Here is a 27,693-nt window from a genome sequence, read left to right as displayed (position 1 = left end):
GTGCCGACCACGCCCGACAGCGCTTAACGTCAGTGATCTCACGGGAACCGGAGAATCCACTGCAGCAACGCCGTTGCGTACAAACAGTTCAGTGGGAAGGAATATTCTTTTTAACGCACATGTCCACAGTCCGGATACCATTATACTACTGGAAGCGATGTTGTGCTGACCAGCGTTCCCATCGGATATGCCGTATTACTCAAAACGAAAGCAACGCTGTTTTAAGAAATGAATCGTCCACCTAAGGAGGAAGGTTATAAACTCTAACCGGAGTATACTCGAGTGCCGCATTTTCAAGGAGGACTTGACTAACGCAACAATCTCGATGTGTAAACAACACTTTAGAACCAACCCGAGAGAGAAGCCGTCCTACTTGAACGGGACCATAAAAGTTCACAAAGAACGCATACAAATCAGAATCAAAGTAAGCAGTATCTACCTGATAACGTGTAACACGGATAACATCAGCCAACCAATCGTGAATTTCTAAAGAGCCGGGCTGAACACGACACGTACTCTTGTCAAAACTGAAACGAACAGTAGGTCGACGAGGAACAGACTTTGGAGACTCGACAGACACCACGGCGCGGGCAGGAAACACCGCCGCCAAGAGGAAAACGACAACAAACTCCGCTACGCAACTACGATGCGACTCCAGTCGATACACCATCAAGACCTAGTAGCTTCGACACCAGCGGCGCTGCGGCACAGGCGGAAGTTAACCACGCTCGACGCGCAGGGCGACACTGAGGGTTTGAACGCGGGGTCTTTCAAATGACGACCTCACGCTCCACATGCTTACCTATGCGAGATTTTCATCTCTTTCACTCACAATTACGCATTTCCTCTGCTCCGTAATTCTGGTGTTACTTTTAATAACCGTTTACGCATGTTTCACCGGACGACAGCAGACAGCACGATCTAAAGTGGTGCTTTGGTTGATCTCTATCGACATACAACATTTGGAACCGATCCGAGTTCTGCCATTCGGAGGTTTGTGTGTAAGCCCCTTAAAAGAGCATCTTTGCCACTGTGGAGTGCTGTAGATTGTGTAGATTTAAAATCAGGTGGTCATGTGAATCTCATCCTATGATGTATGTCTACATCTACATCTACATTTATACTCCGCAAGCCAGCCAACGGTGTGTGGCGGAGGGAACTTGACGTGCCACTATCATTACCTCCCTCTGCTGTTCCAGTCGCGTATGGTTCGCGGGAAGAACAACTGCCGGAAAGCCTCCGTGCGCGCACAAATCTCTCTAATTTTACATTCGTGATCTCCTCGGGAGGTACAAGTAGGGGAAGTAATATATTCGATACCTCATCCAGAAACGCACCCTCTCGAAACCTGGACAGCAAGCTACACCGCGATGCAGAGCGCCTCTCTTGCAGAGTCTACTACTTGAGTTTGCTAAACATCTCCGTAACGCTATCACTCTTACCAAATAACCCTGTGACGAAACGCGCCGCTCTTCTTTGGACATTCTCTAGCTCCTCTGTCAACCCGACCTGGTACGGATCCCACACTGATGAGCAATACTCAAGTATAGGTCGAACGAGTGTTTTGTAAGCTACCTGCTTTGTTGATGGACTACATTTTCTAAGGACTCTCCCAATGAATCTCAACCTGACACCCGCCTTACCAACAATTAATTTTATATGATCATTCCACTTCCAATTGTTCCGTACGCATACTCCTAGATATTTTACAGAAGTAACTGCTACCAGTGTTTGTTCCGCTATCGTATAATCATACAATAAAGAATCCTTCTTTCTATGTATTCGCAATACATTACATTTGTCTATGTTAAGGGTCAGTTTCCTCTCCCTGTACCAAGTGCCTATCCGCTGCAGATCTTCCTGCATTTCGCTGCAATTTTCTAATGCAGCAACTTCTCTGTGTACTACAGCATCATCCGCGAAAAGCCGCATGGAACTTCTGACATTATATACTAGGTCATTTACACATATTGTGAAAAGCAATGGTCCCATAACACTCCCCTGTGGCACGCCAGAGGTTACTTTAACGTCTGTAGACGTCTCTCCATTGAGAACAACATGCTGTGTTCTGTTTGCTAAAAACTCTTCAATCCAGCCACACAGCTGGTCTGATATTCCGTAGGCTCTTACTTTGTTTCTCAGACGACAGTGCGGAACTGAATCGAACGCCTTCCGGAAGTCAAGGAAAATGGCATCTACCTGTGAGCCTGTATCTAATATTTTCTGGGTCTCATGAACAAATAAAGCGAGTTGGGTCTCACACTATCGCTGTTTCCGGAATCCATGTTGATTCCTACAGAGTAGATACTGCGTTTCCGGGAATGACATGATACGCGAGCAAAAAACATGTTCTTAAATTCTACAACAGATAGATGTCAGAGATATAGGCCTATAGTTTTGCGCATCTGCTCGACGACCCTTCTTGAAAACTGGAACTACCTATGCTCTTTTCCAATCATTTGGAACCTCCCGTTCCTCTAGAGTGGTAGTGAAGTGGCGTGTGTGTGACAGTCGGTTGAATGGGCCCAACCCAGTAAGGCGGCTCGACAAGGCGACGTGGGCTGTTGTGGTCGAGCGGTTCTAGGCGCTTCAGTCCGGAACCGCGGAACCGCTACGGTCGCAAGTTCGAATACTGCCTTGGTCCTGGATTTGTGTGATGTCCTTAGGTAGGTTAGGTTTAAGTAGTTCTAAGTTCTAGGGGACTGATGACCTCAGATGTTAAGTCGCATTGTGCTGAGAGCCATTTGAACCATTTTAGGCGACGTGGAAGAATGGCCGTAAGGAGCTGTCGAGTTTGGACGTATTCGTGGTCACGACATAAATAATTGCTCGATTTATTGATGCATCAACATAGACTGTACAAGGTTTCTACAACGAAAGGTGCACCACTAAGCTTAAGAGCAGTGATCGTAAAAGAGCCTAGCCACCAGGGAACCGAGATTAGTGTCACGCCTTGTGAATGGCAACCACTTACAAACCCGACAAGAATTACGACTCTAAATGAACACAGGGCTGTCTCAACCAGTGTCTGAGTGAACATGGTGAAGATATCTGTATACCATGCAATTTCGCAGCTGGGTAAATCGCAAAAGGCCGTTGGCCGCAGCACGTCATATGTTGCACATCCTCAGTGGGCCAGATAACGCAGAAACTGGACAGCAGAGTTCATGTACCAGTACTATCGTTGTTAAGATTGTAGAGTAGTCAACTTTCAGAGGTATTCATGTGGGTCAAACTAAGAAAAAAATGTCCTGTAAATGTGGGCTCTGATGTGCATACGTTAAGTGTTATGAGAACTTGTTCACCTTCGATACTGAGTACCCGCGATAAATCTCCGGCACTGCCAGGGATTTATCTTTGGTATAAGAGCTGGAACTGGGTGCACTATCATCTTATCGAGGCCAATTGAGGAGATACTTGAGCGAGAAGCTGCTTGTTCAATATGCTTCTACTGCAAGCTCTCTGATTTCCACATTTTCTGAGAAGGTAGTATGGACCAAAACAAGAAAAAACAGTCCAGTAAATAAAGACTCTAAAATGCATACCGTAAGAGGTATGGGCGCTTCGTTAGCAGAAGATGCATGTTGCACGGTAGTGGAGTGCTCATAACTCTTGAGGTATGCATTTCAGACCCCGCGTTTACTAGACATTGTATCCTTGTTTTGGTCCATATTAACGCATCTGAAAGTTGTCTTCCCTCAAATCTTAGCAACAACAGTACCATTGTCAGATGTATCACAACGCTCTTCGTTTACATTTTACGATTCGGTCGTTGCCAAATCAGGGCCCCTTTAAACAGTTTTATACACTTACTCTTGTCCGTCATCCTTGAAAGTTGTAACATCATGACGGAATCACCCTGTATGATAGTCAAACACGCTGTAGATTCAGCAGCTGAAAGTATCCGTTAGCTACGAGGCAAATTGTCCGCCTCCGTAACTGACCGGTCTACAGCACCCGCGATAAATCTCCGGTACTGCCAGGGATTTATCTTTGGTGGAAGAGCTGGAACTGGGTGCACTATCATCTTATTGAGGCCAATTGAGGAGATGCTTGAGCGAGAAGCTGATTGTTCAATATGACAAAAGCTCCAAAAGAACTGGCAGTGTGGTGTAGTAAACCCACGCCCCTCCAATCCCCACATGACGCTGTATGGAGGAGGACGTCACTGTGGCTGGTCGGCTTTGCCGTGGCTCCTTGAGCCAGGCCACGGAGTCCATTTTAAATGGCAGTCTAATCAAGTAAATATTAAGGTGCGATTGTAGACATACAGCAGGTAATATAACTGAGGAAGCAACTGTTTTCTTCAAGATAGCAGTTTCAGTTTCTAATTTACTAGCTTAAATATCGCTGGCGTAAATGCAAACATTGCTAACTGGTACAGCGGTTGTTTTTATGTAGTTAATGTAACACACAAGTTAAGTTTGTATAATTTGGTTGTTCTCTATTATCGAATACGTTCACTCACTCCACATCCTTTCTGATGTGGTATGTAGAACACGATGACTTAATAAATGAATGAGAAAACGTGAATCTGCTATTTCGCGGATCATGAAATTCGTGCTAATGCTGTACCCAATGGGCACAGAGATTTTTTTTCCACGCGGTACAGCAGTGGTCTTTAGGTCGCCTGCTCGACAGGCGGGTATTCGTTTCTACAAAACCACAAACACTTCACGCTAATGTTTAGGATCATAAATCATCTCTTATGTTAGTACCATGTTCCAACTCTATATTCAGCTTTGACCGTAAAGTTGACGTAAACTTATTGTGGTGCGGCTGTTTCAATTGACGGCAAAGGACAACTCTTCGTGTCGATTATTTGGTAAATTTTCTATACGTGGGACACAGTGAACAGTGTCAGCTTCCCATATCTACGACAGCGTGTTGTACAGGTGGTTAAAAGCTGCTGTTAAGAAGTAATGAGATATAGTAACGACTGGTCAGTGTACTGTTTTGTTAGAGAATAATTTTGACAGGATATAACTTCTAAATAACACTTCATGAAAGTTTCCGTCTTCGGGCGTTGCTGTATCGTATATGAAACCTAGCGCGACTCGGTTGCGGGTATACAAGCACCGACATGTATGTCAATGGTTAGTTAGCTTTCGAACGAAAACTTTTTGATCGGCCTTTATAATTTTCGCTCTTATACACTGAAGAGCCAAAGAAACTGGTATAGGCATGTGTATTCAAATACAGAGATATGTAAACAGGCAAAATACGGCACTGCGGTCGCCAAAGCCTATATAAGGCAACAAGTGTCTGGCACAGTTTTTAGATCGGTTACTGCTGCTACAATGGCAGGTTATCAAGATTTAAGTGAGTTTGAACGTGATGTTGGAGTCGGCACACGAGCGATGGAACAGAGCATCTCCAGGGTAGCGATGAAGTGATGATTTCCTGACCATTTCACGAGTGTACTGTGAATATCAAGAATCCGGTGGAACATCAAATCTCTGACGTCTCTGCGACTCGGAAATGATCCTGCAAGAACGGGACCAACGACGACTGAAGAGAAACGTTTAACCTGACAGAAGTGCAACCCTTCTGCAAATTGCTGCAGATTTCAATGCTTGGTCTTCAACAAGTGTCAGAGTGCGAACCATTCAATGAAATAATAATCGATGTGGGTTTTCGGAGCCGAAGGCCCACTCGTGTATCGCTGATGACCGCATGACACAAAGCTTTACGCCTCGCCTGGGCCCGTCAACACGGACATTGGACTGTTGATTACTGGAAACATGTTGCCTAGTCGGACGAGTCTCGTTTCAAATTGTGTCGTACTGATGGATGTGTACGGGTATAGAGACAACCTGATGAATCCATGGACCCTGCATGTCAGCGGGGGACTGTTCAAGCTGGTCGAGGTACTGTAATGGTGTGGGACGTAGGAAACTGGAGTGATATGTGATCCCTGATATGTCTAGATACGACTCTGACAAGTGACAAGTACGGAAGAATCCTGTCTGTTCACCTTCATCCATTCATGTCCATTGAGCATTCCTATACACATGGCAATTCCAGCAGGACAATGTGATACCCCACACTTCCAGTATTGCCACAGAGTGGCTTTAGGAACACTCTTCTGAGTTGAAACACTTCCGCTGGCACCGAACTCCCCAGACACGAACATTATTGAGCATATCTGGGATGCCCTACTACGTACTGTTCAAAAGAGATCTCCACCCCTCGTACTCTTACGGATTTATGGACATCCCTAAAGGATTCATGGTCTCAGTTCCCTTCAGCGCTACTTCAGACATTAGTCGAGTCCATGCCACGTCATGTTGCGGCACTTCTGCTTGCTCACGGGGGCCCTACACTATATTAGGCACATGTACCAGTTTCTTTGGCTCTTCAGTGTACATTGCATAGTGAAGATTGGGCACATCACTTGTTAGTAATAGAGTAGAAGGAGCCATCTACTAGAGACTTACCTGTAGCCCGAAAACAAGAACATTAAATCACTTTTGTTGTTTCTAGCCATTTGCGTATGCTGTCATTGAGCGTGTGGAAGAACGAAGTTATTCCGTGGAATACGACATTGAATTTTGTTTTAAACTTGGATTTCATGTGATGTAGTTTAAGATTATAATCTTGTTTATAGTGTTTCACATGCAGTAACTTTAGCCAGGTCGGAGTTCAGTGTATAAACATTCAGAAACTTATGATTCTTGCATCTACATATTGAAAATAACTCATGAGTATTATTTGTTTAGGAGCAGCAAGGAAACAGGGAAATGAATTTTATACGTAAAATTGCGATAACACAGATTGATTCGGAAAAGGACGAAGTCCTGTGAGCACTTAGTGAAAAAGAATTGAAGTATAACAGTATTATCTAGTGCAATGACGTACCACCTCGTGATACTGATATTGCTTCAATTTGTCTGCATTCAACGAAATAAATAAATAACAGCTGAAATCACCACTGTACACATACTCACACTAAATAGCTCTTAAACAAAATAGCATTATTTATTTTCTGAGACATTGTAAACAATCTTGTATTCAAACACATTTAAAATCAGTCCAGAAACAATTATGTTTAAAGTGTAAACCATAAAGGTTTTGATGTGTTATTATCAGAAACATAACTCGAGAATGACAGGCAGACAGCACGCACGCACAAACGCGCATTCACTCAATCACTCACTCACTCTCTCTCTCTCTCTCTCTCTCTCTCTCTCTCTCTCTCTCTCTCTCTCATCACACACACACACACACATACACACACACACACACACACACACGCGTAAGTAGAATATGCAACGTTCACATTGTTGCAGATAGGTTCATTTTATATTAGTATTTTAGTAGCATAAAAACGCCAAAGAAATTCGTTCTCTTCAAAACAATTTTTGACTTACAGAAACTGCAATCATTTCTATACGTGTAGCGCATCAGTAGCGTTCACATTTTCACTCTGCCTTTCATCTTTATGAGTTTCTGTGTAACCGATATTAGCATCAAGAATGTTTTGAACAGTAATAACGTTAATTGTCTTCACTGCCTGATTATTTTCCTATTAGGATGCAGAAGAGTCAGATTTCGCACTTGATGAAACGTTTTCTTGTGAGAAATGAGGAAGATGATTTGCTTTTCTGTTTTGTCAAAGGATGGTCCCTTGAAAGGAAAGTACTTCTGTTTATTACTGATTTAATGTAGGCCGACCACACTTGCTCAGCTTCGAGCTTACAAGTGCGCTGTGTATCAGATATCCCACATTGGTCTCAAACATCACCACCTGACGGGTTTAGGTAAACCACAGTGAGGATGTGATTCTGAAGGGCTTGTTTGCTTGCTTTAGAGTAAAATCGACGAGGGGAACACTTGATTGGTTGGCGTAACCATTAACTAGCTGAGCCCTCTAGCATCGCCACACAGCGCAGTAACGAGTGTCAGTTTTCAAACATTGACGACGCGAGAAAAGTTAGATTTATCTAGACAACGATCTATAAGGAGGTAGCTAATGTCTTCTTCTTCAGACAAGACGTACGGCGTGGATAATACGGTGTAAAAAGAAGGAATTATCTGAGTGGAGAGAAATCGGCAGATTTCATTTGCACGTTCAGACAAAATAACTGTTACAATTTCAGATAAAATAGATGACGTATTCAGGAGAAAGAGCTTCACAAATTTAGCAAGTCAATAACGCCTTGATACAATCATTGGCCCTTACGCAAGTAGTTATTCGAGTTGTTGGATGTCTTCTGGAGGGATATCATGCCAAATACTATCCAGTTGGCACGTTAGATAGTCAAAATCTCAAGCAGGTTGGAGGGGTTGTCCATAATGTTCCAAACGTCCTCAGCTGGGGAGAAATCCGACTACCTTACTGGACGAGGTACGGTTTGGCAAGCAGGGGGCAAGCGGTGGAAACTCTCGCTGTGTGCGGACGGGAAATGTAAGCCCAGGATTGCTTCCCATGAGAGGCAAGTAAACGGAGAGTGGAAGATCGTCGACACACAACTGTTTTGTAAGGGTGCTGCGGATGACAATCAAACGGCTTCTGCTGTGACAAGCAATGACATCCCTGACTGTGAGTTCCTGTCGTCTGGCAATACGGCGGGCAACAGTCAGTCTGGTAATCACACCACTGTCAGGGATGTCTCCAGACAAATATTCGCTGGTATCGGGGTTCACTTCGAAGAGGGACTCCTCCCTGGAGACATCTACTCGAGTCAGTGAGATTCCAGGCTGAAGATATCTTGTCTCCGTGCTCGCCAAGCCTTACCTTGGCCATCAAGGTCGTCGGAACTCTCTGCAGTTGCGAAGCTAAAGTGCGTTATGGCCAGGGGCTTCCGACCGTCGAGATTTTGATGATCTAACACGCCCATTAGAGAGAATTCGGCACGATTCCCTCTGGAGGACAACCATTAACTCTCTCCATCGATGCCAACTGCTTGCACAGGGGGCAGAGATGGACCGACATGTTACTGTCAAGGGAACCTCCCCATCGCACCCCCCTCAGATCTAGTTATAACTTGGCACAGTGGATAGGCCTTGAAAAAACTGAATACAGATGAATCGAGAAAACAGGAAGAAATTGTGTGGAACTATGAAAAAAATAAGCAAAATATACAAACTGAGTAGTCCATGCGTAAGATAAACAACATTAAGGATAGCGTGAGCTCAGGAGCGCCGTGGTTCCGTGGTTAGCGTGAGCAGCTGCGGAACGAGAGGTCTTCGGTTCAAGTCTTCCCTCGAGTGAAAAGTTTACTTTCTTTATTTTCGCAAAGATATGATCTTTCCGTTCGTTCATTGACGCCTCTGTTCACTGTAATAAGTTTAGTGTCTGTGTTTTGCTACCGCACAGCAAAACCGTGCGATTAGTAGACGAAAGGACGTGCCTCTCCAATGGGAACCGAAAACACTTGATTGCAAGGCCATAGGTCAACCGATTCCTCCACAGGAAAACACGTCTGATATATTCTATACGACACTGCTGACGGTATGTGTGTCACATGACAGGAATATGTTGTCGACCCACCTAACTTGTACACTTGGCGAATGGGTAAAAAGATTCTTCTACCTTGCCCGATTTAGGTTTCCTTGTGGATGTGATAATCACTCCCAAAAAAGTGATGAAAACATAAGAGTTTGTCACATAAACTGCAACAAATGAATGCAACAGTTGCACAGTCGCACAGTTTTCCCTGAGCTCTGTCAAAACATATGTTTTTAACGTTTTCAAACTTTTCCGCGTGTAGACCGTCAAATCCTCCATATGTCCAAGCAAATCTGAACATGTCTTGGAATTTTGGAGAGCGAAGTTCATTATGTAAAAAATTAAACTTTTCACTCGAGGGAAGACTTGAATCAAAGACGTCTCGTTTCGCAGCTGCTCACGCTAACCACGGGACCACGGCGCTCCTGAGCTCACACCCTCCTTGATGTTGCATATCTTGCGCATGAACTACTCAGTTTGTATATTTTGCTCATTTTTTTCATAGTTCCACACAACTTCTTCCTGTTTTCTCGATTGATCTGTGTTCAGTTTTTCAAGGCCTATCCACTGTGCCAACTTATAACTAAATCTGAGGGGGTGTGTGATGGGGAGTTTACCTTGTGAGGTGCTCACTCTGTGAAGCTCTTTCTGCTGAATAAATGACGCAACTTTTCTGAAATCGTTATCGTATGTTTATGTGTACATGTACATTAACTCCACTGATTTCTGTCCCACTCGGATAGTTATTTCTTGGTGCGTTGTTTATAACTTTTTTTCTGTTGGAGAGTGTTTCGTGGCCTTCAGAGATGGTATGCCAATTTACCATCCACGACAGGTGCGGATGATGTGAGCTCGATTGCGTCTTAAAGCGCGTGAAATATTTTCCGGTCCGGTATCATTGTGCCCATTTCACGCAGTATGCCGTCCTCGGTCGACCCGCGATGGAATGCGTTCCGTTTGTGAGTGGCTGGACGAACACTGTAGCTGCCGCGGGGCCGTTGCCTCGGCCGCAGCCGCGACGGCTTGGTGTCGGCCCCTAGCCGTACGGCAGTTCCCGAGCGCCGCGACGCAACTCGCAGCCGGTGGGGGCGGCGTCCGGCATGCGGCAGTACGTCCTGCCTCGCACGTCCTCTTCGGGGATGCGCTCGTCCAGGGGCTGCACGCCCGATGCCGCCATCTGGTCGCGAACCTGTGTGCACACAAACCGGTGCGATTACTCTGACCGCATTACACAGAATCTTTGTTCGATTAACCATAACTGACACTCTGGTAGAAGACTATCAGTTTGGCTTTCTGGAAAATAAGAGCACAAAAGAGATAGTTCTCACGTTACGATTCATAATGCAAGCAAGACTTGCGAAAAAAAAAAAAAATAAGAATAGTTGGTAGGATTTCTCGACATGGAAAAAGCGTTCCGAAAACGTCAGTGTTGCAAAATGTGAATGTTGTGTACATAGTTCCACGTAGTCAGCGCGTACACTACTTTACTACTAGAGCACGCCCCGCTAAGCACAACCTCGCAGGCGCAGCACTCGTCCATCTCCGCACTACGAGATGGCGCTGCCTTAGAGATGGACCAAATTCTGCTTCCGCCTATCCGCGTATTAATATGTAACACAGCCAATGAGATTGCTGCTAATGTAGAACCTTTTCTCCATGCGGATCACACTCGCAGAGTGATACCTGAACGCGCGAGGTATTATAACGAGTGTACAGACGTCTGATTAGTCAGTCTACGTTTATCTGCACCAGTCTGTACCAGTCTGCATTAGTCTGTACCAGTCTATAGTCAAGTTTCAGTCAGCACTTAATAAGATTACCATATTGATGGACATAGCCATGAAGATAAATGAATACACACTTTGTCAAGTATCAGAGATATGTGAGAATAAGATTAACGTACCAAGACCAAAAGAACTTCAGATTGTCAATTGTAAATAGCATCCAGAATCAAGTTACGTAAGGTTTATGCTTGTTACTACTTTAATAAATGTGCGTGAATATTAATCAAGTTCTGTTTAAAGTTGGTCACCGTCAAGCTGCTACTCTAAGTGTGCAAGTGGCATTTCTATCGTCTGACCTAACGGCAGAAGATAAACACGCCACGATAAGACCACGAGACATATTGCTGACGCTCGCCTACTTCGTTAGAGCGACAAGTCAAATATTCTGATGGTGTGTGTACTGGAGGTCTTACAGTACGCACACCACAGTGAATTTTAAAATTTTCCTGGCGAATTGACTGTTCAAACAAATTTCGGGCTTGCAGCTGGTCGTCGTTCAATAATTCGCACGCTATTTCAACTGGGCACCTGCCAGTCATGTTCAGGTGAGCCGTCGCAGACTAGCGAAAACGTTCTCTGTTCCGCAATACATAGCGTACTGTAACTACAGGGTGTTTCAAAAATGACCGGTATATTTGAAACGGCAATAAAAACTAAACGAGCAGCGATAGAAATTCACCGTTTGTTGCAATATGCTTGGGACAACAGTACATTTTGAGGCAGACAAACTTTCGAAATTACAGTAGTTACAATTTTCAACAACAGATGGCACTGCAAATGATGTGAAAGATATAGAAGACAACGCAGCCTGTGGGTGCGCCATTCTGTACGTCATCTTTCTGCTGTAAGCGTGTGCTGTTCACAACGTGCAAGTGTGCTGCAGACAACATGGTTTATTCCTTAGAACAGAGGATTTTTCTGGTGTTGGAATTCCACCGCCTAGAACACAGTGTTGTTGCAACAAGACGAAGTTTTCAATGGAGGTTTAATGTAACCAAAGGACCAAAAAGCGATACAATAAAGGATCTGTTTGAAAAATATCAACGGACTGGGAACGTGACGGATGAACGTGCTGGAAAGGTAGGGCGACCGTGTACCGCAACCACAGAGGGCAACGCGCAGCTAGTGCAGCAGGTGATCCAACAGCGGCCTCGGGTTTCCGTTCGCCGTGTTGCAGCTGCGGTCCAAATGACGCCAACGTCCACGTATCGTCTCATGCGCCAGAGTTTACACCTCTATCCATACCAAATTCAAACACGGCAACCCCTCAGCGCCGCTATCATTGCTGCACGAGAGACATTCGCTAACGATATAGTGCACAGGATTGATGACGGCGATATGCATGTGGGCAGCATTTGGTTTACTGACGAAGCTTATTTTTACCTGGACGGCTTCGTCAATAAACAGAACTGGCGCATATGGGGAACCGAAAAGCCCAATGTTGCAGTCCCATCGTCCCTGCATCCTCAAAAAGTACTGGTCTGGGCCGCCATTTCTTCCAAAGGAATCATTGGCCCATTTTTCAGATCCGAAACGATTACTGCATCACGCTATCTGGACATTCTTCGTGAATTTGTGGCGGTACAAACTGCCTTAGACGACACTGCGAACACCTCGTGGTTTATGCAAGATGGTGCCCGGCCACATTGCACGGCCGACGTCTTTAATTTCCTGAATGAATATTTCGATGATCGTGTGATTGCTTTGGGTTATCCGAAACATACAGGAGGCGGCGTGGATTCGCCTGCCTATTCGCCAGACATGAACCCCTGTGACTTCTTTCTGTGGGGACACTTGAAAGACCAGGTGTACCGCCAGAATCCAGAAACAATTGAACAGCTGAAGCAGTACATCTCATCTGCATGTGAAGCCATTCCGCCAGACACGTTGTCAAAGGTTTCGGGTAATTTCATTCAGAGACTACGTCATATTATTGCTACGTATGGTGGATATGTGGAAAATATCGTACTATAGAGTTTCCCAGACCACAGCGCCATCTGTTGTTGACAATTGTAACTACTGTAATTTCGAAAGTTTGTCTGCCTAAAATGTACTGTTGTCCCAAGCATATTGCAACAAACGGTGTATTTCTATCGCTGCTCGTTTAGTTTTTATTGCCGTTTCAAATATACCGGTCATTTTTGAAACACCCTGTATTATGCGCATGCGTCGAAAACTTGATAGATGAACCACACTGCCCGCCGGCAGCGCCCTCGCTGGTGGAATAGCGGAACTCAGTCGCCCTCTGCGTTGCTGTTTGCAACGGCCATCGACACACTCTGTCGTGTTTGATTTGAGCAAATCGTGGAGATGATGGGATTCCATGCATTTTCCAGCTGGTAGCCGCTGTCACGGTTTAACAGATTTTTCGCCAGTCGTATTGCTACGGATTCTTTAATAATGGAGTGCCAGAAAGACGTTGCTGTGGACAAAATCATTGTTTTCTCATACTCCATTGAATGTCCAGTAGAAATACAATGTTCAGCAATAGCGGACTTGCTTGGCTGCAAAAGGCGGGTGTAACGTTGATGGTCAGTGCAGCGTTCTTTCACGGTGCGTGTGGTTTGACCTATGTCAGCCGTACCACATTGGCACGGTTTCTTGTAAATTCCGGCCTTTAGTGGTAACAGATTGTCCTTAACTGATCCCACAAGGTCCGCAACCTTTGATGGTGGGCGGAAAAGCACTTTTACCTGAAATTTTCGGAGGATTCTTGCTATTTTCTACATCTACATCCATACTCCGCGAGCCACCTGACGGTGTGTGGCAGAGGGTACCTTGAGTACCTCTATCGGTTCTCCCTTCTATTCCAGGCTAAACGAAGTGTTGCCAACGAAAGAAAGAAAAGCTAAAGATTGTTCCGACATGTTGTCCTCTTTATTCACTTCCGGCTTCTTAATTTTAACTGTTAGTGCCCTGTTAATCTGCTGGATGGAATGAATGCCCATTTTCGCTGAATACTGTCTTTAGATGGGCGAGTTCTTGAGGTAAGCTATCTAGATCTGAGACATTATGAGCTCTATCAACAAGTTTTTTAAGCGGCGGGCAGTGTGGTTCATCTACCAAGTTTTCGACGCATGCGCAGAAGAGTTACAGTACGCTATGTATTGCGGAAAGGAGAACGTTTTCGCCAGTCTGTGACGGCTCACCTGAAGATGACTGGCAGGTGCCCAGTTGAAGTATCGTGCCAAGTATTGAACGACGACCGGCTGCAAGCCCGAAATTTGTTTGAACAGTGTTGCAAAATGTTAGAAATTATTGGAAAAATACGACGAGTATGTTATAGGGAAAAACAGATAATACACAGAGGTGACAAAAGTCAGGGATACCGATATGAACACAAACAGTTAGCGGTAGTATCGCGAACACGAGGTATAAATGGTTAATGCTTTGGTGGAGCTGTCACTTGTACTCAGGTGATTCATGTGCAAAGCTTTCTGAAGTGATTACTACCACACATTGAACGCGGACTGGTAGTTGGAGGTAGACGCATGGGACTTTCAATTTCGGAAATCGTTATGAAATTCAGTATTCCGAGATCCACAGTGTCAACAGTGCGCCGATAATATAAGATTTCTGGCATTACATCTCACGACCGACAACGCAGTGGCAATCGGCCTACACTGAACGATTGCCAGCACCGGTGTTTGCAGAAGGTTGTCAGTGCTTACAGACAAGCAATACTGCGTGAGACAACAGCAAAAATCAGTGTGGGACGTCTGGCGAACGTATCCGTTAGGAGTGTCTAGCAAAATTTGGCAGCAGACGACCGACGCGAGTGCCTTTGCTGATAGCACGACATCGCCTGCAGCACCTCTTCTGGGCTCTTGACGGTATCAGTTGGACTGTAAACTGTGGCCTGGTCACATGAGTCCCGAATTCAGTTGCTAAGAGCTGATGGTAGGGTTCAAATGCGGGGCACGCCCTACGAAGTCACGGGCTCGAGTTGTCAACAAACAACTGGACAAGGCGGTGGTGTCTCCATAATGGTGTGGACTCTGTTTACATGAAGTGGACTGGGTCCTCTGTTCAAACTGAACCTGTCATTGGCTGGAAACGGTTATCTTCAGCTACTTGCACTCCATTTGCTGTCAGTCGTGGAGTTCATGTTCCCAAACATGTCACTCAGTCACTGCTGTTCGCAATTGATTTGAGGAACATTCTGAACAAGTCTAGCAAATGACTTGGCCACACAGATCGCCTGACACGAATCTCAACGTACATTTATGGGACATAATCGAGAGATTACTTCGTGCAGCCGCGCGGGATTAGCCGAGCGGTCTTGGGCGAAGGTTCGAGTCCTCCCTCAGGCACGGGTGTGTGTGTGTTTGTCCTTAGGATAATTTAGGTTAAGTAGTGTGTAAGCTTAGGGACTGATGATCTTAGCAGTTAAGTCCCATAAGATTTCACACACATTTGAACATTTTTGTTACGTCGTGCAGAACATCCTACACCGGCAACACTCTTGCAGTTACAGACCGCTGTAGAGGCTGCATTGCTCAGTATTTCTACAGGGGACTATCAATGACTTGTTGAGTCCATGCTGCTTGGAGTTGTTCCAACACGCCGGGAGAAAAGGAGGTCCGGCACCATAATAAGAGGTGTCCCATGACTTTTGTCACCTCGGTGTATACAGAATGTACAAGAACCAAGAGGGATCAATATCAATAGAAAACCAAGGACGAACTGTGGTCTAAATATGATGCGAGACTGGGACGTACTGTTTCACTACTATTATACAATATTAAACTAGTATCGATCAACGGCCTAAACCAGTTCTTTCAATTGGACGCCACTACGGCGACTTACGTGTCCATAAGATACCAAAGTTATCCTTTCAGGGAAACAGGGCTTGTGGTTTAATATGGAATCCGAAAGCACGTGAATGCCGGGTACTGTGAGTCTGAAAAATTTTCGTGGTTCAACAGGGACTCGAATTCGTGACCTGTCTGTTTCCAGTCACACACTTCAACATTTTATTCATTCTGTTGCCTTGTCAAGGATTGGTATCTTCTCAATAAATTTAGCATTTTTACTTTATACGATCTCTGTCCTACTTGGAGTGCTTAATTTACATATAAATACATTACTGGCCATTTAAATTGCTACACCACGAAGATGACGGGCTACAGACGCCAAATTTAACCGACAGGAAGAAGGTGCTGTGATATGAAAATGATTAGCTTTTCAGAGCATTCACACAAGGCTGGCGTCGCTGGCGACACCTACAACGCGCTGACATGAGGAAAGTTTCCAACCGATTTCTCATACACAAACAGCAGTTGACCGGCGTTCCTTGGTGAAACGTTGTTGTGATGCCTCATCTAAGGAGGAGAAATGCTTACCATCACGTTTCCGACTTTGCTAAAGGTCGGATTGTAGCCTATCACGATTGCGGTTTATCGTATCGCGACATTTCTGTTCGCGTTGGTCGAGATCCAATAACTGTTAGCAGAATATGGAATCGGTGGGTTCAGGAGCGTAATACGGAACGCCGTGCTGGATCCCAACGGCCTCGTATCACTAGCAGTCGAGATGACAGGCATCTTATGCGCATGGCTGTAACGGATCGTGCAGCCACGTCTCGATCCCTGTGTCAACAGATGGGGACGTTTCCAAGACAACAACCATCTGCACGAACACTTAGACGACTTTTTCAGCATCATGGACTATCAGCTCGGAGACCATGGCTGTGGTTACCCTTGACGCTGCATCACAGACAGGAGCGCCTGCGATGTTGTACTCAACGACGAACCTGAGTGCACGAATGGCAAAACGTCGTTTTTTCAGATGAATCCAGGTTCTGTTTACAGCATCATGATGGTCACATCCGTGTTTGGCGACATCGCGGTGAACGCACATTGGAAGTGTGTATTCGTCATCGCCATAGTGGCGTATCACCCGGCGTGATGGTATGGGGTGCCATTGCTTACACGTCTCGGTCACCTCTTGTTCCCATTGACGACACTTTGAACAGTGGACGTTACATTTCAGATGTGTCACGACCCGTGGCTCTACCCTTCATTCTATCCCTGCGAAACCCTACATTTCAGCAGGATAATGCACGACCGCATGTTACAGGTCCTGTACGGACCTTTCTGGATACAGAAAATGTTCGACTGCTGCCCTGGCCAGCACATTCTCCAGATCTCTCACCAACTGAAAACGTCTGGTCAATAGTGGCCGAGCAACTGGCTCGTCACAATACGCCAGTCACTACTTCTGCTGAACTGTGGTATCGTGTTGAAGTTGCGTGGGCAGCTGTGCCTGTACACGCCATCCACGCTCTGTTTGACTCAATCCCCAGGCCTATCAAGGCCGTTATTATGGCCAGAGATGGTTGTTCTGGGTATTGATTTCTCACGATCTATGCACCCAAATTGCGTGAAAATGTAATCACATGTCAGTTCTAGTATAATATATTTGTCCAATGAATACCCGTTTATCACTTGCATTTCTTCTTGGTGTAGCAATTTTAATGGCCAGTAGTGTAGCAGTAGACCAGCAAGTCCAACTTTCGCCGCTACTGTTCGGTCTATGTCTGAGAGAAGGAATGACGACATTGAAACAAAGGCTCAAGGGTAGGAATAAAATTCAGAGTGAAAGCATGTGAATGATAAGGATCACATATGATATTGAAAACCTCAGTGATCGTGAAGAAAAATTAGAAGAGGTGTTGAATTTAAAGAACAGCCTACTTACAACAGAATATAGACTGAGAATAAATATAAAGACGAAAATAATTCTGCTACGTTGGAAGCGACATGACGAACCAAGCAAGGAGAACATAAGAAACAGATTAACACAGGCAAAGATGGCATTGTAAGCCAAGAGAAGTCTGCTAATATCAAATACCGGCCTTAATGCGAGGAAGAATGTACTAACAATGTGCGTCCGGAGCACAGCACTGTATGGTAGGAAAGCCGAAAAACGAGAGAATCTAAATGTTTTGGAAGTGGTGCTATAGAAGGATGTTGGAAATTAGGTACACTGGTAACATGGGAAATAAGAAAGTTATACGAAGATTCGGTGAGAAAGGAACAAACGGAAAACATATAAGAAGGAGGGACAGGGTGACATCGAACTGGAAATTCATGGTACTTGATAGACCTGTAGAAGGTAAAAACTGTAGGGAAAGACAGACTGGAACGCATCCAGTAAGTAATTGACGATCTATGGTGTAAGTGCTACTCTGACATGTTGAGGTTGGTACAGAAAAGTCATAGAACCACATAGGAGACCCAAATAATAAAAAAGTGAGGTTCTATTAATTGAAGAGCAAGCCGGTGTTTCCGATTGGTGTGCATGACCTGGTTAAATTCAGCACTACCACAGGAGATGAGGTCAACAAGAAAGCGGCCTCAAGAAATGCAGAGGTTGGTGAATTTATGGAAGTGTAACTGATCAGCAGATGCAGTGAACTACGGAGTAAATCAGAGTTCTCGACTGGCGCTTTACGTCCGATTATCAGTACTAATGCTGCGTTCCTAACAAAAATTGCAGCATGAAGAAGAAGTTGTGCGCCATAAACGAAAGTTCGTAGGCGTGTTTCTACAGCTGAGGTCTATTCAAATTTCGCGCCAGTCGTATTAGAGTGGAGCTAGGAGCGCTGCTGTAAGGATGCAAATCAGGTTTGCTTTAAATGCCGGGTGATCAAAAAGTCAGTATAAATTAGAACAAAAGAAAACAAAGTTCACAAAATGTCCGACAGATGGCACTGGACAGCAAAACGTCAGTGACTGCGCATGACAATCGTGTATAAAAGGAGCTGTAATGAGAGAGAGAATCAGATGCGCCAGCAGTCGCAGCATGTTGACGTTACCTGAAAAGGCGCTTTTAGTGAAGCTGTATTATCAGAATGGGGAATGCGCTAGTTCAGCGTTACGATTCTATCGCCATAGAAAGGGGATTCGAACGGGTAAAGGTCCGTTGACAAATGCAGCTGTGGCGAGAATGATTTCGAAGTTTGAAGCCACGGGTTGTTTAGACGATAGACCCCGTAGTGACTGACCAAGCGCAAGGCTGCTGAGACAGTTCAGGAAGAAATGGAGACTGTAGCGGGTTCGTCTATGCACGGGGAAGTCAGCGCTCATGCAGTCACACGTCGCACCGGCATTCCATACACTACAGTTTCGTTGGCACTTAGGCGTACCCTCCGATGCTATCCGTACAAAATCCATCGGCATCATTACCTGCTGCCTGGGGATTTAGTGAAGTTGAGGGCATTTGCGGTGTGGGGGTTTCGAAAAATGGCGGAAGATGACGATTGGTTGAGTAACGTGTTGTGGACCGACGAAACTCATTTCACGCTCCGAGGATCTGTCAACGCCCACAACTGCAGAAATTGGGCTACCGAAAATCGTAGAATTGTCGTGGAAACTCCATTGCACGACGAGAAAGTCACGGTATGGGTTGGATTTACCACATCTACCGTTATCGGGCCTTTTTTCTTCGAGGAAATGCGTGATTCTGGTTTTGTAACTGCTACCGTGACGGGTAAGAGGTACGCTGATATGTTACAGAAACGCATCATCCCCAGCCTGGCTGATAAACACCTGCTGGAACGTCCGATGTTTATGCAGGATGGCGCTCCACCCCATATTGCTAGACGCGTGAAAGATCTCTTGCGAGCGTCGTTTGGTGATGATCGTGTGCTCAGCCGCCACTTTCGTCATGCTTGGCCTCTCAGATCCGTGCGATTATTGGCTTTGGGGTTACCTGAAGTCGTAAGTGTATCGTGATCGACGCCAATGCCTCACCATAACTCCGGACATGCTTTACAGTGCTGTTCACAACATTATTCCTCGACTACAGCTATTGTTGAAGAATGATGGTGGACATATTGAGCATTTCCTGTAAAGAACATCATCTTTGCTTTGTCTTACTTTCTTATGCTAGTTATTGCTATTCTCATCAGATGAAGCGCCATTTGTCGGACATTTTTTTAACATTTGTATTTTTTTGGTTCTAATAAAACCCCATGTCCTTCCAAACCTGTGTGTCGATTTGTACCTCTCTATCTAGATTATTCCGTCATTTATTCAGTTTTCAAATTTATACTGACTTTTTGATCACCCGGTGTACCCTGTAACAGTCGCGAGCGTTAGTTTCTATTGAGATTGGACGTGGTGAGCTGATGTCAGACAAGAATGCATTTAAGGCGGTCGACAAAGAAGCCATTATCAACGCCTCACTGACTTTGAACGAGGTTGTGTAATAGGACTACGAGAAGCTGGATGTTCCTTCTGCTATACTGCAGGAAGGCTTGGCACGATTTTAGTCACTGTACGTTATTGCTGGCAGCGGTGGTCACGAGAATGTATGGTCTGTTGGACCTACAACTGGAGTTATCGTCTGGGGTGCGTTTTAGAATGGCAGCGTGAGCACTTTCGTGGTAATCACACGCACCCTGATTGCAAAATTGTACGCCAGTCATGTTGTTCGACCTGTTTTGCTGCCATTCATGAACATCATTAGGGGGGTGTTTACTAACAGGATAACGCTCACTTACATACCGCTGTTGTAAGCCAATATGATCTACGGGATGTCAGCATGCTGCCTTGGCCTGCTAGATCACCAGATCTGCCTCCAATCCAACACATATGGGACATTATCGAAAACAACCCCAGCGTCATCTAGAAACAGCATTAACCGTCATTTTGTTGACAGACCAAGTGCAACAAGCAAACTGAGATCTGGCACCTGTACAACAGAATGCATCCACGTCTCCACGCATGCATACAACATTCTTACTGTTACATCGATTATTAGTGGACTAGCACTTCACATTTGTAGTGGCTTATCTCGCGCTTACATTAACCTGTGACCTTGCAATTTCAATCACTTAAATCTGTTACCTCTAAATTAATTATTTATGGGTGATGCGATTTTTTCCCGTTGGTGTAGGTGTATAATGTTTTCAGCTTCAGACAGTAGTTAATAATTCCTGCCATTTGGCATAATTACTTTTTTTTATTATGCTGCAAGAGTGATTGAGAATAATAATACAGCATGCACAATGATGAGCGAGAGCATTATGAGCACTGCCCATCCGGTGGCTGAATGCCTCCATCTGGTGTTGCGGGCAGGTGACGCAGTACTGAAAGAATGTAAGCCGAAGAGGGATGAATGGGGAGCCACTATAGCAAAGATATGGGCCGCAAGAGGTTCGCCGATGACATTGTAATTCTGTCAGAGACGGCAAGGGACTTGGAAGAGCAGTTGAACGGAATGGACAGTGTCGTGAAAGGAGGGTATAAGATGAACATCAACAGAAGCAAAACGAGGATAATGGAACGTAGTCGAATTAAGTCGGGCGATGCTGAGGGAATTAGATTAGAAAGTGAGACACTTAAAGTAGTAAAGAAGTTTTGCTATTTGGGGAGCAAAATAACTAATGATGGTCGAAGTAGAGGGGATATAAAATGTAGACTGTCAACGGCAAGGAAAGCGTTTCTGAAGAGCAGAAATTTGTTAACATCGAGTATAGATTTAAGTGTCAGGAAGTCGTTTCCGAAAGTATTTGTATGGAGTGTAGCCATGTATGGAAGTGAAACACGGACGATAAATAGACAAGAAGAGAAAAGAAGCTTCCGAAATGTGGTACTACAGAAGAATGCTGAAGATTAGATGGGTAGATCACATAATTAATGAGGAGGTATTGAATAGAATTGGGGAGAAGAGGAGTTTCTGGCACAACTTGACAAGAAGAAGGGATCGGTTGGTAGGACATGTTCTGAGGCATCAAGGGATCACCAATTTAGTACTGGAGGGTAGCGTGGAGGGTAAAAATCGTAGACGGAGACCAAGAGATGAATACACTAAGCAGATTCAGAAGGATGTAGGCTGCAGTAGGTACTGGGAGATGAAGAAGCTTGCGCAGGATAGAGTAGCATGGAGTGCTGCATCAAACCAGTCTCAAGACTGAAGACCACAACAACAACAACTAAGAGGTTTTGGAAAAGGCACATAGTTGTGGGCGCGCCCGGGTTCCCAGGTTCGATTCACGGCGGGGTCAGGGATTTTCTCTGCCTCGAGATGACTGGGTGTTGTGTGATGTCCTTAGGTTAGTTAGGTTTGTTCTGAGTCCTAGGGGACTGATGGCCATAGATGTTAAGTCCCATAGTGCTCAGAGCCATTTTTCAACATAGTTGTGGCGCTGCGGCTGGAAATGAGAACCTCTGAAATGACGAAACTGGACACCTGTTTGTCGTGTGCACCTATTGTCGTGAGCATCTAGGGAAAGTGGTTGAAAGATGGCGAAATAACGAGTAGGCCGTATGGTACTGGACTACAACGTCTCATAGCTGTGTAATCCAGGACAGGCAGCGATCTGTGGCAGATCTGGAGACAGAGTACAATGCTGGTGCACGCACGAGTGTACCGGAGTACACCGTCCAAAAGGCAGTGAACATGGAGCTCCAGACCACACGACTGCTACGTGTTCCTGTGTTGACCCATCGACATCGTCAGTTACGGTTGCAGTGGGCACAGCTTCACTGACTTTTCACAGTTGGTCGATAGAAACGTGTCGCCTGTCGAATGAATTGCATTTCTTGTCACACCAGTTCAATGGTTAGGTCCTTACACGACGTCATCCAGGCGAATGGCTACGCGAAACATGCAGCGCGTCACAGATGCCGCCCAGTGAGGGCAGAATTATGCTATGGGGTACTCCGAGATGGGCTTCCCCCGTGGGATTTGTGGCGGTAGTCGAAGGCATCATAACAGCGGTGAACTACGTGAGCATTATTGCGGGCAACCTGCATCGCTTTCTGCTTGAAGTCTCCCCCTACAGCGATGACGTCTTCCAGGATAACTGTCCCTATTGTAAGGTCAGCATCGTGCTGTAGTGGTTCGGGGGCATTATAGTGAACTCACATCGATTTCTTGACCAGTAAATGTGACTGATCTGCACGCATTGGAACACATACCGGGCGCCAGCTACGTGCCTTTAAACCACCATTTGCGGGAACTGCTTGACTCAGAGGGCCCTAGACACGGGTTCCCAGGTAGATGCGTGTTTCTTGACTTCCGCAAGGCGTTCGATACAGTTCCCCACAGTCGTTTAATGAACAAAGTAAGAGCATATGGACTATCGGACCAATTGTGTGATTGGATTGGAGAGCACTTAGATAACAGAACGCAGCACGTCATTCTCAATGGAGAGAAGTCTTCCGAATTAAGAGTGATTTCACGTGTGCCGCAGGGGAGTGTCGTAGGACCGTTGCCATTCACAATATACATAAATGACCTTGTGGATACCATCGGAACTTCACTGAGGCTTTTTTCGGATGATGCTGTAGTATATAGAGAGGTTGTATTAATGGAAAATTGTACTGAAATGCAGGAGGATCTGCAACGATTTGACGCATGGTGCAGGGAATGGCAATTGAATCAATGTAGACAAGTGTGGAAGACTCTGCAGGAGAGACGCTCAGTAGCTCGGTACGGGCTTTCGTTGAAATTTCGAGAACATACCTTCACCGAAGAGTCAAGCAGTATATTGCTCCCTCCTACGTATATCTCGCGAAGAGACCATGAGGATAGAGAGAGTAGAGCCCTAGAGCCCACACAGAGGCATAACGACAATCCTTCTTTCCACGAGCAATACGAGACTGGAATAGAAGGGAGGACCGATAGAGGTACTCAAGGTACCCTCAGCCACACACCGTCAGGTGGCTTTCGGAGTATGGACGTAGATGTAGATGCAGATGTAGACCTTTGCGTAGACATCTCGTGCCACATACTGCTGGAATCTTGCCAAGGGCTTGTAGAATCTCTGCCAAGCACAGTACCTGTTGTACAGTATTTGAAAAGTGGTACAACACATTATTAAATTGGTGGTTATAATGTTTTGGCTCATCGGTGTATGTAACGTATGAATGTTGGAATTTGTTGATAATTGATTTTGGATGAGCATGTAAATATTTGTGTAATCGTCCAGTAAATCACATAGAAGGTGTTACGGCGTAAAGTCAAGCGGTGGCACGCCAGTCGAGAACAATAGAGAAGGCTGTGAGAAGAAGTCAGCCAATTGCACGCTGACCGGACCTCCCTCCAGGACGACAACGCGACAGCAGAGGACATAAGCTCCGCGACCGACTAGTGACGGCCCAGTTGAATAGCAGCTTCAAGAGTGGCGACTTGGATAGAAGCGTCAACGCTCGTTACTTCGCTTGTACACTCTATGTAGCACAGAACTGGATTGTGCATACTGAACAAGACTTAATATTTCGTATGTCGCCCTTTGCTTGCTACACGTCTGTGTGATTGCGAATTTAAGTATTGTATCTTTTCTTTTTGTAATAAAACTCGTTAATACGATTTGTTTGAATGTGTGTCAAGCGAGCCGAGTACGCAGATTTCCCAGACACTGCACAAGGTGTGATGTGCTTATTGTGAAGTAGCAAGGAGTCTGGAAGCAAAATCCTTATTTACGTCCTTAAGACCAATAAAGAAGGAGCTATTTTTGTTTAAATGCTTTTTTGGAAAATACAAAGTTCTAAAAGTGCTTAAAGTAATGTCTGAGTTGCGGAATAGTCAAGGGGAAGTTACCGTGCCGTATATGAAAAGCATTGAAGCTGACTGTCTACAGCCGGCTGCGGTGGTCTAGTGGTTCGGGCGCTCAGTCCGGAACCGCGCGACTGCTACGGTCGCAGGTTCGAATCCTGCCTCGGGCATGGATGTGTGTGATGTCCTTAGGTTAGTTAGGTTTAAGTAGTTCTAAGTTCTAGGGGACTGATGACCACAGAAGTTAAGTCCCATAGTGCTCAGAGCCATTTGAACCATTTGACTGGCTACAGTGCGTGCCGGCCAATGAGCGAGGACAACGTTCGCGCTTTCCGGAAGGGAGGGAGGTTTGCTCGCGCTATTCTTGACGTGTCTAGTAGTATCTTTAGTGGAGTGAGGACTCACGTTTTAGTGTTATAGTAATTTTGTAAAAAAAGTTGTAATTTGCATTCGCTGAGAAGTGGAGTGGGTTCGGAAAACGATGAGATCAGATGTAAACAACGTTGGCGTACGTTTCCAGAGTTTTAGATAATTTTTTGACTTCGTTCCGATGAGCTGAAATTTCAATGTGGCATGCTACGCAGCTGTAGTTCCGAAACATCAGATTGCTAAATAGTGGCTAACTTTATAGTAATGAGTGAGCGTATAAAACTAATAAACATCATGTGAACTTTCCAGCTGTCTCTTGGCTGGTTGAAGTTGCAATTCTTTGGACAGCAGGTCGCGGGCTCTATGCTTACGCTTATTGCTGGTGAGAGAATGTGCTGTGAGGCTGAGCCAAATAGAATAAACGAAGATATAGTATTCATTTTGACATTACGAACCTTGTTTTAGGGCGAATATGATAACAGCATGTGTATTTCAAAAGTGAGATTACAAAACGGAAATATTAGCCAAGAACTTGTATCATTTAGTAGCTTCCGTTAGGTCCGGCACAATGAAAGCTCTTTCAAGCCGTACGGCAGAACGTTTTGTGCGTCCTGAAGATGAATATAGCGCTTCCTGTTTCTGAAACAGCTTTTCCAAGTTGAACCATATTCAACGCCGTTCCAGAGCGGGGAGTGCCTCTGAGAAGCTCACGAAGTAAGCCATTACATTCCAGCACCAAGTGCTGCCCTCTCTTCTGTATCTTCACAATGAGCATTATGTGGACGCTCTCATCTGCCAGGAAGACATCAGCCGTGTTTACAGGGCTGCGCGTGTTCGTTCCTGGTTTGGCGAAAAATCGGCCACCGTATCTCACCTCTGTTGGCCAGCTAAATCACTCGACCTTAACCCCATAGGAAACGTCTGGTACAGGAGATGAAACATAGCACTTGACATCAGTGACATCAATGAGTTGTTTCAGATGCATATGGAATATCTGATGAATTGAACCCGTTATCGATGTTTGGGGCGTGTTGTGCGGTTACTGAGTGACGTCTCCTGGCAGTCAATAATTTTGAAATGTGTGTTTAATTGACCTTTTAACTACGAATATTTTCATCACCTCGTGCTTCATTTCGAACACCTTCTAAAGGGTGACCAAATCAGGTGCCACACAGCACTGAATGTGTCTGCATGCTCTTGTCATGGAGTCCAGATCTCAGTTTGGTTATTATCAGCCAGTCGGTGTCGTCCGCACCGGAAACCGACGCAATCCTTGACAGACTGCAGTAGTCTCTGAAAGTACCTACCAGTCGGCGGTTTTGTATGCGTCGAGTGATCTGGATCCCGTGAATGGCTCTTTATCGAACGTACACTTGATCACTAACTACTAGTTGGTAGACTAGCATGATGAATCTGTACTCAGGTCTTACACCTAATTCTGCACAAGTGTTACACGGCCAAGGATTCAGAATTACAGTTCTTTGGCTGCATCAGATGCTCAGGGCGAAGGTTTCAACTTTAAATTTTTCAGGACGGGGTAATGTTACCGGTTTGATGTAATTGTTTCAGCGAGTTTGAAAACGAGTCATAGCTAAAAACTGAATTTGGCAAGAAGTACCCAAATCATTGTATCTCAAAAGACTATCCACTTAGTATTTTAAGGCAGAAAAATTGATACCCAAACAGTAACTATATTTCTACTGTATATGTTAAGTACATCTTTTCATGTTATTAATCCTAGAACACTAAAAGAGGAAAAAATGTTATATTCCCAATAAACCAACGTAAATTTTACCACCTCATAATTTACCAAAGAGAGTCACAATTTATAGTTTCTACACTAGTCAACTGCGGTTATAAGGTATCCAGTGGCATGTCACATACAAAATAAGCACAAAATATCCTGTTTTACATCCCATTACTGACAATACCAGATTGGTGGGAACCGCGAATTGGTACTAACTGCAATCGTCAGTTTTACGAGGGTTCATTGATCTAGGGTTAATATGGATATTCAGCGATCTGAAGTAGCGTACTCCCTCATATGATTCAATCCAAACTATCCAATCAGTTACGAAATACAGGGCGATTCAAAAAGAATACCACAATTTTAAAAATTTGTATTTAATGAAAGAAACATAATATAACCTTCTGTTATACATCATTACAAAGAGTATTTAAAAAGGTTTTTTTTCACTCAAAAACAAGTTCAGAGATGTTCAATATGGCCCCCTCCAGACACTCGAGCAATATCAACCAAATACTCCAACTCGTTCCACACTCTCTGTAGCATATCAGGCGTAACAGTTTGGATAGCTGCTGTTATTTCTCGTTTCAAATCATCAATGGTGGCTGGGAGAGGTGGCCGAAACACCATATCCTTAACATACCCCCCTTAAGAAAAAATCGCAGGGGGTAAGATCAGGGCTTCTTGGAGGCCGTCCAGAACTTTTCCCTTTGCACAAACACCCATTCTCTGTAAACTGTTTATACCAACGTTTAATACGCCACCTATCAGGAGGTTTAACACCATACTTCGTTCGAAATGCACGCTGAACAACTGTCGTCGATTCA

The 27,693-nt window shown here is 44.9% G+C and overlaps 1 protein-coding gene across 1 annotated transcript in view; it reads right to left on the bottom strand.

The window, feature by feature from the left end:
• Window positions 1-10,490: 10,490 nt before the first annotated feature.
• Window positions 10,491-27,693, bottom strand: part of LOC124805402 (dipeptidase 1-like) — a 224,904-nt gene continuing 207,701 nt past the window's right edge. The window contains exon 10 of the mRNA XM_047265964.1: window positions 10,491-10,643. Coding sequence (XP_047121920.1) covers window positions 10,491-10,643 — 153 coding nt within the window. The remainder of the gene's footprint in view (window positions 10,644-27,693) is intronic.

This window comes from Schistocerca piceifrons, chromosome 7 (genome assembly GCF_021461385.2).
Source record: "Schistocerca piceifrons isolate TAMUIC-IGC-003096 chromosome 7, iqSchPice1.1, whole genome shotgun sequence".
In the NCBI taxonomy this organism is placed as follows: domain Eukaryota; kingdom Metazoa; phylum Arthropoda; class Insecta; order Orthoptera; family Acrididae; genus Schistocerca; species Schistocerca piceifrons.
The sequence above is the reverse complement of the archived record's forward strand: the minus strand, read 5'-3'. Positions and strand labels throughout refer to the sequence as shown.